Genomic DNA, 16,505 nt, shown 5'->3' with positions numbered 1-16,505 from the left:
ACTTCCTAAAAGTACTTTATGGTACTCCCCTTACTACCACTAGATTTTAGCTGATTCTTCTCAATTTCCTAAGAAGGCAATCATAAAAGCTTCAAAAACTGATGGTATCTCTGTTTTCAGAATTTATGACTTTTATTTATTGTTATTAGAGCACTGCCTTTAAAATAAATGCAAGCATAACCAAAGCTTTAACAGGGTTCCCTGATAAGCTGATGCTAATATTCTGCTGCAGGAGACATTATGGGAAAATAAGAACCAAACTGAAAAATAACAGGAAGGAAAAAACAAATTCTGTCAATTATTTTTTGAAAAACGATAGTACCAGAAGCAACAGTGACCACTCTTATTTTGTTACTAACTTGAGCTGGATATTTTGCATATTTTTACCAACAACTTTGGAACTTATTGGTCAACATATATTATTAAGTTTATAGCTTCTTTATAGTTGAAGGCTACAAATTTTAAATCAGAAATGGGTGCTAAAACTAATCACTTTCTGTATTAATGCCGTCACACTATTATTTTTATTTAACCTGTTAAAAAGTGAATTACATTAATAGATTTTGTAATGCCAAGCCATCATTGCATTTCTAGGATAACTAATTCAAAATGTGTAATGGATTCAGTTCACTGATTATTAGACTTTTCAATCTATGTTATCAAGTAAAACTGCTATCATTTTGTCTTATTATATTGTCTTATCTGGGTGTATACCAATCTTCAGAAATGAAATAAAAAGCATTGATACCATTATATAGCTTCAATTTTTTTTTTATTTTTGGTCTTTTTGAGACAGGGTCTCCCTGTAGCCCCAGCTGTCCTGGAACTCACTATGTAGACCAGAGATCTACCTGCCTCTGCCTCCTGAGTGCTGGGATTAAAGGTGTGCACCACCAAGCCCAGCCAGCTTCAAATATTTTATAAAATGTCTGAGCTATCATTTGCTTCTTGAAGTTATTTCAAATATGCCTATGTGATCTGATCCTAAAAATGACTGTAGAGGTGGGTCTTGGGCTCCTTTTATAGCTTTTTACTGAATGCTGATTAATTTTAGATTTTTGGCTAGTTGTGGCGGTATATACCGATAATCATAGCACTTGGGAGGCACCAAGAGGAGGAGGATTTAAGTTTGAGGATAGCTTCGGCTATATAGCAAGACATTTTCCAAAATAAATAAAATGAAAATTAATTAATTAAAATTTCTACCTTCTCTGAAGTTAATTCCACTATGTGTATTTTTAAAAATTCATTTATCTGTATTTATTTTTTTTTTTGTGATCAAACCCAGGACTTTAGGTATGCTAGACAAGTGCTCTACCACTAAGCTACATCCTCAGTATTTATCTTTACAAAAAGGAATTTTTAAGGCAGGAAATCTGGTACCATTGAAGGCTCAGGCTTATAATCAAAAAATACAAAGGGCAAGAAGAGGATATTGATTCATTGAAACTGGAGTTAAGGACAGTTCTGAATCTCTGTGTCAGTGCTGGGAACTGAACCTACGTCCTCTGCAAGAGCAGCCAGTGCTCTTAACCACTGAACCACCTCTCTAGTCCCGGTTTTAAATTTTTTAAAACTTCACTTATTATTACTGTGTGTGTGTGTGTGTGTGATGTGAGATGGGCATGTATGCCTGGGTATGCATGTGGAAGTCAGAAGACAACTTTGTGGAATTAGTTGTCCATCCACCTTTTATTTGGGTTCTGCTGATCAAAGTCAGGTAGCTAGGCTTGTAAGGCAAGTGCCTTTAACTGCTGAGACATCTCAGGGCCCAATGAGTGGGTTTTACGGTATGTTCATATGTACATATCATTATACTGTGTTTTAACTAGTTATCCTTCCCTCTTCTGTTTCCCTTCCTTCTCCCCAGATAGTCTTCCTCTTTCATCCTTTCCAAGCAGCCCCCAGACTCCTGATACATGGTGTGTTTATAGTCACTAGCTCATACTTTCAGTTTATATCTCCATTGAGCTCCCGTATAAAGGTGTTTTTAATTTTCAAGAGGACAGTGTATTTTAGATTTTAACTGTCTGGCTGTTCATTAACTGCTGATTTCTAATTTAGGTGCACTCTGTGATTATGCCCTGCATGATGTCTACTTTTTAGTCTAGCACACAAGTTCGTTAATGCTTTGAATATTTGAAAACAATCCCTATTTCTGCTGAGCATAAAGCTCTACATATCTTTCAGAGAAAATCTGTTTGCTTAAATTGGACCTCTTTGATCTAAGTTATGAGATGGGTATACTAAAATCTCCCCTTCTAACAATGGTTTGTTTTATCTAATTATCAGTTTATTTACATGTAAGCTTATTTCTAATCACAGGTCATGTATATAAAGCTTCATGTTAATTATATATATTTATGTAAACATGTAACTATGGTAGTGATATATACTATGCAGTGATCTGTTTATAGAGCATATGGCAAGTACTGTACATTAGAGATTTTAAACTTTTCCATTTGTGTCCCCTTTTTGTCCTAGATATTTTTATGTGACCCCAGGTATACTGACATATAAAATAGGTAGGCAAATCAAATATTTGCTGATAATAAATCATAACAAAATTTATTTTAAAACAATTTTATGGTATATATAAAATTTTATCATTTATTATAAATGAAAGCAAATTTACATACTAATGAGATGGATATGCTTGCTTATATTCATATAAATAACTAAATTTTGGCTGAATATTTAATACTGTAGGACATAAAGCATCTTTGACACTTTTTAGAGTTGATTAATACTTTGATTTTATACTCATCAATGATGAGAATGCTGCTTCCCATACACAGTACAAATCAAAAGAAGCATGTTTGGGGCCATTTTAGAAATTGTTGGAAATTCTGTCTAATCTCAAGGCCAAATTCATCTAATGATTTTTTTATGAAACTCAAGTCAGCTAGTAAAACTGCAATTTTTGTTTTGGTTGTTTTTTGTCTTTTTGAGACAGGGTCTCTCTGTAGCCCCAGCTGGCCTGGAACTTACTATGGAGACCAGACTGGCCTAGATCTCACAGAGATCCCCCTACCTTTGGCTTCCTGAGTGCTGGGATCAAAGATGTACACCATCACTCCCAGCTAAAACCACAATTTTTAAAACCAAAACTCTAACATAATAAAATTCAAAGATATACTAATTTGATACTTACATGCTGAGGAATGATAGGAAAATCTTTGTTTTCGGTTATTAAACCACTATGAAAGTAAGAAAGAAAACTTTGTATGCACAATAAAAACTGCAATTTACAAAACAAGACAGTCTGAGGGCTGAGCCAAGGTGTTTCAGGCACTGCTTATTTGTTTGCATGGCATGACAGCATGCTCAGGCAGTGTTCACGTTGCATGGTCAAAAACAGGGCTGTGGGGAAGTGACATGATGTGAAGTGGGTGAATGCTGCCAGAGATACTCACATTCACTATGTGCTGGAGTTTAAATTAGTTTTAGTCACTGTGTGATCAGAAACCTTTTGCTGTTGCCAAGTTTTTCACAACCCCTAAACTTAGTTATGTGTAAGAAGTGGTGCATATATATGTTGACAATCATACATGAAAATATAATGGTTGTTTAAAATGCTTTTCCCCTGGAATTTTCTTCTTCTGCTATGCAACTCTAAGCTTTTCCTATCCCTTTATTAACCTTTTTATGTCACTTTAATTTTGTATGACTTTCATAAATGGCATATAATTGAATTTTTAAGAATTTAGGCAGTTTACTACACACTAAAACCTCATGAGTGAGTCTGGCAATGACCAGAGAGACCAGTGTGGACCAGTCAGGGTGTGAGAGTAGACAGTGGCCAGGGAGACCACTGAGTGGAGCTTAGTCTCAGGGGATGAAAATGGACAATGGCCAAAGGAGCCAATGGTATATAATTATAGGGTTCTCTCACAATCTGAACTTACAGTTTTTAATAGTAATGTAATTAATGATATTAATACCAGTAATATAATTAATGAACTAATATTAAGTAATTATAAAATACAACCTAACAGGGAGTGATTCCACTCCTTTAACTTGTTATTCAATTTTTCCTAATTACTCTAATTGCCTTTCTTCTCATGTCTTCTGTAGGCTGATCAAATTTTCCTCTTCTAACCCACTGCACTTACAGTGCTGTGGGAGTTAAATCCCTTATTTCTATTCTGTTTTATTTTGAATTAACATTAGATTACCAGACTACAGAGAGAGTATGGTGAATTCCCATAAACTCTCCAGCTTATTTCCAGCATCTTACACACCATGGTACTTTATCAAAATTAAGGAATTATGGTCAAATGTGCTGGTACACAGCTTTAATCCCAGCACTCAGGAGGCAGAGGCCCAACAATCTCTGAATTCAAGGCCAGCCAGGTCCAGTGAGTTCCAGGCCAGCAAGAGCTATATAGTGAGACTCTGTCTCAAAATTTTTTTTTTACCATTTAAAAAAATCCTAAGGAATTAATATAGGTACAGTATTATTACTTATAGACTTTATTTGGTTTCCACTAGTTTCTTCCACTAAGGTCCTTCTACTGTTCCAAGAGCTCATCTAGAACAACATACATTTAGTCCTTCTGAGACTTTCCTGACTATGTGTATGTTGTATACATGTTCATGTGTGTGGGTATATGTTCATGTGTGCCTTTATGCAGACTAGAGGTTAACCCCAATCCTCCTCAGGAGCCATCCCCCTTCTTTTATGACAGGGTCTCTCACTGGGACCTGAGGCTCACTCAGGCTAGGGCGGCTAGGCATCAAATCTCCAGGCTACATCTGTTTCTGCCTCCCCAACACTGGGATTACAAGCATGTGCCACCGTGCCCAGCTTTCTACATGGGTGCTCAGGGCTTCATGCTTACATAGCAAATACTTTATTGAATGAGCCATTCTCTAGACCCTTTGCTGGCATTTGAGGAATGCTGGCCAGGGGTCTGTAGATATCCTGCAGCTTAGATTGGCAGGACATTTCCTCATGATGAGACTGGCATTTAGACTTTTAGGAAGAACACCACATATGGGATGATCCATTCTCATGATATTGTCTATCAAAGAGATGTCACCAGGGATGTTCACCTGGGTCTTCCTGGGTCTTTTGGTAAAGGTGGTATCTGCAAGGGCTCTTACTGTAAAGTCATTATTTTTCCCCTTAGCCACACTTAGTTTTCTAAGTCACTAGGTTCAATCACACTCATTGAACAAGACCTCAAATTTCACCTCTTAGAGGGAGGGTATATGTTAAAACTATCATAGTAGTGAATCCATACTGGGAGATCCTTCATGATATGCAAATAGCCCCTCTCCTAAAAGTCATGTTTTCTAACTTGTTTGCAGATCTATGAGCAAATATATCACAACTATAACTATGGCCGATTTTCCATTTCTTCCTGTCTACATTTTAGAATTTTTTTTTTTCTTTTTGAGATAGGATTTCCCTGTAACCTCAGTTGGCCTGGAACTTGCTATTTAGACCAGGCTGGCCTCTATCTCTCAGAGACCTATCTCTGCCTGTGCTGGGAATAAAGGTGTATACCACTACGTCCAGTTTTACACTTTGGAATTCTTACATAGAGAAAATTTGTCACTTTTTCCTCATTTATATTTACCTGGCCAATTATTTATGCAGCATCTTAGCATGTTTCTCTCTCATGCTGGGAATACCTGGAATTCAAATTATTATTCTAATTTTTGCATTTATTATTAATATTTACAGTTAATCATTTTTTGTCTTTTATTTGATTCATACTATTTCTTGCAGTTTGTATTTCCTTCTTTCTGGGATTCATGTTTCTGAACTTCAGTACAGGCTTGGGAGGTTCTTCTAAAGACTGCCTATCTGATGCACAAAAGGAAGAACGAGCCTGTCAGAAAGCATTCTAATTGTGTTCTCCCAAGTCAGTGCTAGTTTTACCTGGTTGAGGTCAAATTCATTTGGTCTCTGATTTTTGAAGACAATGGTCCATTTTCTTGTCCCATTCAGAGTTGCTGTTGAAAACACCAGACTATCTTGCTTTTCTTTGGATGATTTTTATTTTCCTTTTATCTTCTGTGCACTGATAGCTCCCTAAAACATGTCTAAGTATCGGTTCTTATTATGGCTCTAGAAATGGCTACTTGTTCTTTAATCACGGATCATTTCCTCCTCTCTGTTGTTTCTCCTTGTCAATCTTTTATGAAACATTAGAAATCCTAAACTGATTCTTCTCAACTTCTCTGTGACAGATCAGAGTTCCTTAACTATTTTCCTGATTACTAGCTTAGTCTTCAGTTCTTTAAAGAGGTCTGAATTGAATGTGAATTGCTTGCTTTTAAGAGTTTTTTCATGTTTTTCATAACCTGCGATTTTTAGGACGTGCTATCTTCTTTGAGATGCAAATTAGAATTTTGCTTGTTTATGTGTGGGTGAACATCAAGTAAGTGTGTGTGTGTGTGTCCACATATGAGTGTGTAGGTGTGGGTGGACTAGTATGTGTGTGAATGTGGCGGTCACAGGACAACCTCAAGTATCTTTTTTCAGGTACTGGCCACCTTGGTTTTTTTGAGACAGGGTCTCTTAATGGTTTTGAACATTCTGAGTAGGAAAGACTGGCTGGCCAGGAATCCCCAAGAATCCACCCATCTCCACTTCCCAGAGCTAGCATTACAAGTACATGTAGCCATGCCAGACTTTACATGTGCTGATGTGGGTTCATGTGTGCATGCATATGCACATTTGTGAGGTCTGCATTGGATATCTTCCTCAGAGACAGAGAGAGTCTTTCACTGAACCTGCAACTCACAGATCTGGCTAGACTGACTGGCCAGCAAAGCCCAGGTTTGTCTTATCTCACCCTTCCCAGTATGGGGATTATAGACAGGCATGCTCCACCATGCCCAGCTTTTTACATGGATGCTGGGGATGAACTCAGGTCCTCATGCCTACACAAAGCACTTTTCCAACTGTGCTATTTCCCCAGCCTGTAAACTAGAGTTTCAAAAGTTTATTTCTATTCTCTTTTGTTATAGCCCATTTCATCTTGCTATCTTGAAAGTACCAAAGCTAGGTTGCTTATGAACAATATAAATTTATTTCCCACAGTTCTGGAGCTTGGGAAGTGCAGATCAAGGTGTTGAAAGACTTAGTGTAGAGTGAAGGCATGATTCTGGCTCAGAGAATGCACCTTCTCAGTGTGTTCACACATAGGAAGGATTGATGGACCTACCTTGGGCCCCTTTTGCAGGAACACTAATCTTAATCATGAAGGCAGAAGTACCTTCATGACCTAATCACCTTTGAACAGCTCCATCAACTAATATCATCACCTTGTAAGCAGGATTTCAATTATGAATTTGGAGAGAACATGAGCACTCATAATAAAGCATCTTAACGTGCTCCTGACACACTGCACTCCCTGTGCATCTCTGTCTATTTCTGCCTATGTCTGGAAATCCTTGGTTAGAGAAACATACATGAATCAAGGACTCAGCGGCTGTGAATAGGTTTCCCTGCAGCTCCGGTGGTATGGCTACACGGTAGTGGCATCTTTTAATGAAAACTGGGTTGGGCCTGGCATGATGGAGCAGGAGAGGGGAAGAGCAGACCGGAGAGCAGAGAGGCTGGGGTCGGCTAGCTGTTAGAAGGAAGGTAAGCTTACTGAAAACCAAGCGCTTTGGTTTATCTTCCACCGGCCCACAGCCACGGTCCCTTTCCTCCTCCTTGTCATTGATAAGAGGTCTGGAAAAGACCCACATCAGGAACCTCAAACCCATGTGCAGTTCATCTTTGGTAGAGAGCAATTCACAGTATGCCCGTCAGAGGACTGAGCTGCAGGAGGTTCAGGTGTTCTGCAAGCAGCCACTCCCGTCTTAGGTGTGCACTCGAAGATGTGACCTTTGTTTCTAATACTGAACCTAGACTATCACTACCATTGCTTTACCTTGGCATCTGTTCTCTTCCAGCTAAACTATATTTCTTTTACTTTTTAGTGGACATTTGATCCCATCTGCTTTCTAATTTTCAGCTTTTCTATGGATTTTATGTTCTGAGAGAAGCTGCTTTGTAGGAACGAAGATTCCACCGAAAACTACACATTGCCTTGGTTTTGTCTCCTCGGATTTTAATTTAGAATCACTCTTCCCCTCTTTTTTTCCCATCTGATACCAACCCATTTCATCAAAGTCACTTGACTTTAACTTTTCTCAAATACCCTAACAGTTTTCAAAAGGTACCGTAGCTTTTCCCTTTAAACATCTTTTTTTAAAAAAAACTTGATTTGTGCTGGGCATGATAGCACATGCTTTTAGTTCCATCATTTGGGAGGCAGAGACAGGCAGATCACTGTGATATTGAGGCCAGCCTGGTCTATATAGTGAGTTCTAGGCCAGCTGGGGCTACGGGGAGACCCTGTCTCAAACAAAACAAAACAAAACAAAAAAATTTTTTTTTTATTTGTTTTCAGAGAGTCTTAGTATGTTGCCCAACATGGCCTCAAGCTCGTAATCCTCCTGTCTCAGCCTCCTGGGCACTAGAATTATAGGACGGAGGGCTACAGTAAAGAGCATCAAGACCCATCTAATCTGTTTCATTTAATAAGCATGCCTAATTCCAGTACCAGTTCAGGTTTAGTTTGCTAGTGCTAACTGTCAATCTACATTATGTCACACAATTTAATTCTATTTCAACACATTCCTGAGACCCCAAAGCTGAGCACTCCTGATACAATCTTACTGATAAGGTTATGAGAGGATTAAAGTTTTGTTTTTGAATTAATTTTAGTTGAAGCAACCTCCAATGCCCCAATACAACCTACCTGATACAGAGAGGGTAACCATGTAAGTTTTTCTGTGTGGTGTGTATGTGTGTGTATGTGTGGGGGTGTACACCGGGTGTCTTCCTCTGTCACTCTCTACCTTATTTTTATTTTTATTTTGGTGTTTTTGAGACAGGGTCTCCCTGTAGTCCCAGCTGGCCTGGAACTCACTATGTAGACCAAGCTGGCCTCAAACTCACAGAGATCTGCCTGCCTCTGCCACCGAAGTGCTGGGATTGAAAGGATGTGCCACCATGCCCTGCTAAATTATATTTATTTTATTTTATGTGTATCAGTGCATTGCCTGCATGTATGTAAGTTCACCTGTACCATGCAATGCCTGCAGAGGTCAGAAGAGAGCGTCAGATCCCCTGGAACTGGAGTTATGGACAGTTATTAGCTGCCATGTGGGAGCTGGGAATTGAACCCAGGTCCTCTGCAAGTGCAGTCAGTGCTTTTAAATGCTGAGCCATCTCTCTAGCCCTTCTCCATCTTATTTTTTGAGACAAAAATCTCTCACCAAACTGGGAGTTCACCCATTCAGCTAGACTGGATGGCCAGCAAGCTCGAGAGCCTACTGTCCCTACCCAAGCCCCAGCACTGAGATTACAGATGTATGCTACTTTGGGTTACATGTGGGTGCTGGGGATCTAGACTCAGATTCTTGTTCTTGAGCAGTAAGTACTTTACCACAAGCCATCATGCCAGCCCCCCGAAATTTCTGTTTTTAATATAATAATTTTTCTTTTACTGAGACATTTGAGAATGAAATGATGTGTTATGAATAACTGCACTAAAAATACATATAAACTGAGGGGTCTTGGGCTATGAATAATTTGTAAAACTTTCTGTTAAAAGGTTTATTTTTGTCTTTGCAAACATCATGTCACTTTGTGCTCCTGCTTAGCTATGCTTGAGAGTTGTCCCCAGGGATATTTATTGAGCTGCTCTTACTGGGCAGAGGCATTGCTGGGAACACAGATGAAGGAGCAGACAAGCTCCCAGTGCACACAGGCTTCCAATCTAGCTGCCTTCTCTGCAGCCAAGAGCTCAGAACTTTCCATCCTTGGAATGCAGAATAGTAGATGAAGCTCAGTTCTCCAAAGTTGTTACTGACCCATTTCCAACAGCCTCATGCACTTCAGAGGGAACAAAGGCTTTCAAGGCAGCGGCCAGCATATGCCCTTTGGTTCTATTACTACTAGTGGCTCTGAGTAAGATACTTAGCTGATCTTCGCATGAAGGATTATGTTTCCAATACAGAGTGATATAAGATGTACAATGCCCGTGCATGAGCATGTGCATCTAGTTATTGCTATATTTTTTTAAAAATTAAACCTAGCACAAAGAACACAGTAAATGTCAACTCAAGCTGGCAAGGGATGGGGAGGGGAAAGGTGGAATTACAGGGGAAGGGAGAGGTGGAATTACAGGGATATGTGCTGGTGCTGGGCAGTGAAGACAGCTCTAATGAACTGTTCTCTGTGCTGCTTGAGTCACAGAGCTCTGGGAAGGAAAGGCCTTCTGAGGAACAGAATCAGCTGCCTAATTTGAGCCTTTTCCTAAGAAGGATGTCCTGTTCTGACTGTACTAGTCCCTTCCCAGGCTCCCATCCCAGTGTCCCCAGAATTTGTTGATCTCATGGAGCAGAGTCAAGGGCATAGCAAGGGTGCTGAGAAGCAGAGAAATCTGAGAGGAGGGTGAGAGAGTGATTTAGAATGTGATCAGAAGCAGCAGCTCTGGGGGCCAGCTGCTCTGTGCAGGAGTTTTAAAGTCTGCAAGGTACTTTGGGCCATGGCACACAGCACAAAATAAATGAGTTCCAGAAAGATCTGATTTGCCCTCTTGCCAAAGGCTTCTTTCCATGACTCACAAAATCAGAGCCACAACACACTCAGTGTTGGTAATCACACAAATTAGAACACTGTTAAAGTCCACTATCCAGTAACTAGAATTAAGCAAATAGCTTATAATCAACATAAATCTGAATAGTTAGTTAAAAATATCTTGTTGCCAACATTCCTTTTTAGATAGGTTGACTAGATTCAGTGGATAGACTTGCACTGCAGAACGGCTGGGGCCACTGACAACACAGTGGGGAGTAACAGGGATGACAGAGTATATGGACTCCGGGGGGGGGGGTAGGGGAGGGTGCTATTTGGGATGGAGGTATATAGATGATTAAGATTGTTAATAAAAGTAGTTTAAAAAAAATCACAATTTCCTAGAAAAAAATATCTTGTTGATGGTGTAATACATGAACACAGGCAGTAAGAAGTCTCTACTGATAATAAAAAAAAGAAATGAAAAGTCTTATCTTATGCTACTTTGTAAATTTGCTTTTTAGCACATCTATGATTTCCACCTATGAACACAACTGGCTAGATTTCATTTGACAGCAAATCTTTTTCTGTATGAAATGCTTAGCGCACTTTTTAAAAAAGCAATACATATTCACTGGGAAATACTGGTAAGATTTTTCACCTAAAGTGAAAATGAAAAGCGCCTGTAATCCCAGCATTTGGGGTATGCCCCATTCACACCTCACCACCTAGCTTCTAATTATGGGTAGTTTTCATGATGTGACATCATCAGCAGTGTTCTTTACTCCAGCTTATTTCTGTGGTCAAGGTAGCATGCAGGGCACTACACAGTCTACAATTTTTAAAACACTAGGTTTCCATTTGCAATCTGCAGCAGTCTAAACCCTTAATTAGTAACAGCAGGTGCTGAAGTGCTTAAAGAAAATCACTCCTACATTTTAGTGAGTTGTTATTTACGTTACTCTTATCACCAGGCACATGCTGACAATCAGTGGCAGGTGCAGGGGCCAGCGCTCTCACAGGGCAATCAAGGGCCTCCCGTCTCCGCAGAAGTCAAGGGATTTAGGCCTCTCTATCTGGAGACTGAGCAAGCTGCTGTTCTTGCAAAGGCACACAGAAGGCTCAGTGGGGGCCTCACACTCTCAAGGGTCGGAAGTCACAATTATTTATGCCCTAGATAACCAGATATTTTATTCAGAATCCTATTTCGTGCAGCTTTGCTTAATCCTGCATCATAAAATACTTCTCATCAGGGCCTTAGCAGCCTCCGAATTACTCAAACCTGCAAAATGCCCTACTTCAGAATGGTAAATAACTCCGTTCAGAAAGCTTGTGAGATTAAGTGTGGACTCTTGAAGGATAACGCAATTCCATTTGGTACAAAGGGCTCCTCGCTCTCATTTGTCCAGCAAGATCCATAAACAGCCAACACTTGGCTAGCTGCGCTCTGTGCACCGGGGAAGGCTTTGTCTACGCGTCTCTAACCCGTAACCGCAGCCCGGGCTACCCTGGACCTCGAGGCAGTCTTCCTGCCTCAGCCGCCCAAGCGCGAGCCTCCACCCAGCTTTCATTTTAATGTGGAAGTTACCAAGGCCCCGAGCACCGCCAGGGGCTATCCAGGCGCTCGGTGGCGTCTGCTTGCAGGGTGTAGCCCACGGCTTTGTTTCCAGGATCCAGACGCGTGGGGTTCTGACACTTTGGGACGCCATGTTGGCAAAGCCAATTGTGCCGGAACACAAATGGCGGAGACAAGCGACCCTGTCTACTCCAGATAACCCTGGCTACTGAAAGCCTCGGGGCACGAGTCCACTCCCGGTCGAGCCCCGAGGCCTTGCAGCCCACCTCGGGTCCTGGGCGGCGGCTGCGGCCTGCGTCCTCCAGTGCCCTCTCCCCGCGGCCCAATCCATCCGCGCTGACGGGCGCAGCTGCCGCCCCTTCCTCCTCCTACCTGGCTCGGGATCTGGCCGAGCTCCTGGCTGCTAAATGAGGCGGCCATGGCGCGCGCACGTGTGGGGAGGCCTCTCCCCGGAGGCGCTGGCGGCTTGGCGGGCGCTGCGCTGGGGGCTCCCTCCTCGGCTGGGTGCGCACGGCACTCTGCCCTCCAGCCCGCCTGTCCGAGCACGGGGTGGGGGGTGGGGGGGGGTCTAGAGTGACGTGGACACCCAGCACGGCACCCCTACCCGGAACACCTCATGGCTGCGGGCTTGCCACCGGAGCCTGCAGAAGGGCAAGCATGGCCGCTCCGAAAGGCGTCAGGCCCACCCACGCATGGGCAGTGTGTAAGGGCTGGAATTAGCAAATAGGTTTTGATTTTTTACAAATATATGCATTTGTCTAATAAAATATATTTGTATAATGTATCTGCATATACACATAATATGTAAAATGCATGGACAGTGAGGTCACGTACTGTCTGGTGCTTTCTTCTTAAAGCACTAAGAAATTCAGAATTTTGCACTTTTTCAAAAAGATTTTTATGTGAAGGAGTGTTCGCTTGCATGTGGAAGTATGTACAACACATGCGAAGTGTCCATGGAGGCCAGAAGAGGGCACCAGATCCCCGGAAATGAGTTACAGACTGCTGTGAGCCACCATGTGGGTGCTGGGAATGCTTTTCAAGAACAGCGCGTGCTCTAAATGCTGAGTCATCTCTCCAGCCCCGGAAGTACTTCATTTTGTCATGCTATAGAACAAATGGAAATTTCTTGGCAACTACTGACATGAGAACCCTTTATTCAGCCTTCAGTAAACACAGATTTATTGAGTCAAACGCTGTAGAGGATCCTTCTTGAGTTACCACCACATCATATTTTTTCTAATGCTAGAAAACTGGTTTTTGGGGTCAACAGACAGACGAGATCTTACTTGAACAGTCAAGGAAACAGCACTGTGTGAGCCATCACTTCAGGTGATCGTCTCCTAGCCCACTTCTGGATTCCTGAGCAGCTGTTGTATTTGGCTGTGGACCCTGATGTAGATCATTGGAGTATGTAAAAGTAGTCCCATGGCTCTCTACTATTTTGATGGAAAGGAAAGGCGAAATAAATTGCTTTATGCAGTCATTCTATATTGCTTCTGGAAGCATAGACTAAACTCCTTCATCTATGGACTCAAGCAACTGTGGAGGACTGAAAATATTTTTTTTTAATGAAAAATCAAAACCCTGCGTCAGAATTAAACAAGTACAGACTCTCCCTCTTTATCCCTAAACAACATAGATAACAACTGTTTATATTGGATATTATAAGATGACCATCCCTTATCTGAAAAGCTTCAGACCTGAACTATTTTTACAAATTTGAGGATATTTGCATATACAAAATGAAACATCTTGGGGATGAGATCGAAGTCTAAACATGAAATTCATTCTAGGCCACACAGTGTAGGGATCCAGCCCTTAAACATGATGTTCACTTATATTTCATAAGTATCTATACTTATAGCCTGAGGATGATTTTTTTTAATTATTTTTATTTTATGTGTATGAGTGTATTGCCTGTATGCATGTAAGTGTACCTGTGTCGTGCAATGCCCTCATGAGGTCAGAAGAGCGTGTTGGAGCCCCTGGAACTGGAGTTATGGATCATTGTGAGCTGCCATGTGGGTGCTGGGAATAGAACCCAGGTCCTCTGCAAGTGCTCTTAACTGCTAAACCATTTCTTCAGCCCCCTGAAGATGATTTTTCCCCCTTTTCCTGTTTTGCTGTTTTCATTTTTCTATTGAATTTTTATGTATTTCATACAGAACTTCTCAATCAACCTTAATCATCTTTATACCCCCTTCCCCAACGGCACCCTCTCATAGCCACCCCCCACCCCTGGGAATTCATACATACTGTCATTTGTCTTAAGGCCTATTGTGTCAAGTTAGTGTCCTCACATGTCTCTCAGTGCAAGCTCATCTACTGCGATCTAGTCAGATGGAGGTGATTTTATATAAACTTTAAAAAAATAATTTTGTGCAGCTCCTCTCATGCAGTCAGCTCCCACTTGTGGCACCATGTCACCACTCAAATAGTTTCAACTTTGGGACCCTTTTAAAATTTCAGATTAGGCGTGCCCTATCTGCATAAGCAATCTAGAGATGATTTAAAGAAGGATGCATGTGGTTTATATGCAAACACTATGCCATTTATATTAAGGGACTTGAGCAATGACAGATCTTGGTATCTGCAAGGGTTCCAAAATCAATCCTCTGATTATACAGTGGAAGATTGTACCTGTATGCATTTTAATAAGCATAAATTTCACCTCTTTGTTGCTTTCCCAACTTATCAGGACCTTAGAGTACTTAGATACATGTCTATGAGGCAGTTGGTTTGTTCATCAATATAGGACAAAGGTGAAGTCATGCCTATACATTGAGGTGGGGTATGAACTGAGTCCACTTTGAACATTTTCTTCTTGAATAGTAACTAGGTTTCCATTGCTCCGGTGGTGCAGAATAGCAAGTGTGAGGCTAAGCTGACTAACACGTATATGTTGTTTCTTGTTTGAATTAAAAAAAAAATACCCTTAAGATTATGTGAGAGGAAATCATCACTTCTGAGTTGGAGAAAGAGAAAAAAATAGATTTCTTCTATATGTAGAACATGAGAGTTAAGATTCATAAGACAACTTAGATTTTTTTCATTTTTCAATCTCTTAAAGCTTAATTTATAAATGATCAGGTATTTGCTGTAAAACAGTGGTTCTCCTTGAAAGGGATTTTATCAGGGACGCCCCCCCCCCATCCATGACATTTGGCATCATATAGAGACAGATTTCATTATCACAACTGGTTTGAGGTGAACTGGGTTCTGGTAAGTGGATTTGAAGGACACTGCTAAATAGCCTACAATGCTCAGGGCAGCCCCCTGCAACAGAGAATCATCTGTCCCAACATAGCATTGTTTTTGGAGAAACCCTGCCGTAAACCCCATGAACAACGATGGAATTCAACCATTTAATTTTTAATTTTTATTGAATAACCCATTAATTCCAGTTCGTGCTGTCCATATTCCTTCTGGGAGTGGGGCCATCCACTGAAGCATGTTGACTTTAAACCATTTAATTCCTTGTGTCACCTTTAACTTTTTGAGTTATGCTCATTTATATTACTGGAGACAAATGGACAGATGGAGACTTTCTATAGTTCCCAAAATAGCAACATATTACGAATATAATACTGTGCCTATAAACTATTGCAGCAATAATTCTATATGCAGAAATAAATTAGAAAAAATTATACTAACAATTCAGTCTGTCTTACAAGATGGCTATAAACTTAGGAGCTTTATATGATTCTCCTAATTATATTATTATTCTCTCTCTCTCTCTCTCTCTCTCTCTCTCTCTCTCTCTCTCTCTCTCTCTCTCTCTTTACCTTTCACTGCTGGAGATTAAACCTAGGCTATGCATGGTAAGCAGTCTACCTCTGAGATAGATATACCCCTAGCCTTCATATTTACTTTTTCTTTTGAGACAGGCTCTTACTAAGTTGCTCAAACTGGTCTTAAACCTGCAGTTTCCCTGCCTCAGCCTTCTGAGTAGCTGAGATTACAGGCCTGTGACGCCAGCCCTAGTCAACTGTATATTTTTCACAGTATGCATATGGAGTACATGGTCTCTTCAAATGAACTCTTATATTTAAAAACTTATGCTTTCAACGTTTGGAAATCTTCCATTCAGGTATTTTATAGTAATTATTATATATGTTGTGCCCAATGTTGTTGATATCTAGCTTATTTTCAAAATTATCTTTTTTTTAAAAAAAAGATTACAGGACTTAATCAATTTACAGGACATAAATAAGATTGTAACCACAAAAGTTGAAAGCCAGAGAGTTTACTAATTTCAATTATTTTACTTAAAACTTCTTTTTCTATGTAGAATACTATTAAATACATAAACTTAAAATACCTGAATGGAAG

At 40.5% G+C, this 16,505-nt stretch overlaps 1 protein-coding gene across 1 annotated transcript in view; it reads right to left on the bottom strand.

The window, feature by feature from the left end:
* Sohlh2 (spermatogenesis and oogenesis specific basic helix-loop-helix 2) overlaps nt 1-12,781 on the bottom strand; it is a 54,972-nt gene extending 42,191 nt beyond the window's left edge. The window contains exon 1 of the mRNA XM_029562251.1: nt 12,543-12,781. Within this exon, the coding sequence (XP_029418111.1) occupies nt 12,543-12,590 (48 nt within the window). The 5' untranslated portion in view covers nt 12,591-12,781. The remainder of the gene's footprint in view (nt 1-12,542) is intronic.
* Nucleotides 12,782-16,505: the final 3,724 nt, after the last annotated feature.

This window comes from Nannospalax galili, unplaced genomic scaffold, assembly GCF_000622305.1.
Source record: "Nannospalax galili isolate Female #2095 unplaced genomic scaffold, S.galili_v1.0 scaffold1354, whole genome shotgun sequence".
NCBI classification, from domain to species: domain Eukaryota; kingdom Metazoa; phylum Chordata; class Mammalia; order Rodentia; family Spalacidae; genus Nannospalax; species Nannospalax galili.
The sequence above is the reverse complement of the archived record's forward strand: the minus strand, read 5'-3'. Positions and strand labels throughout refer to the sequence as shown.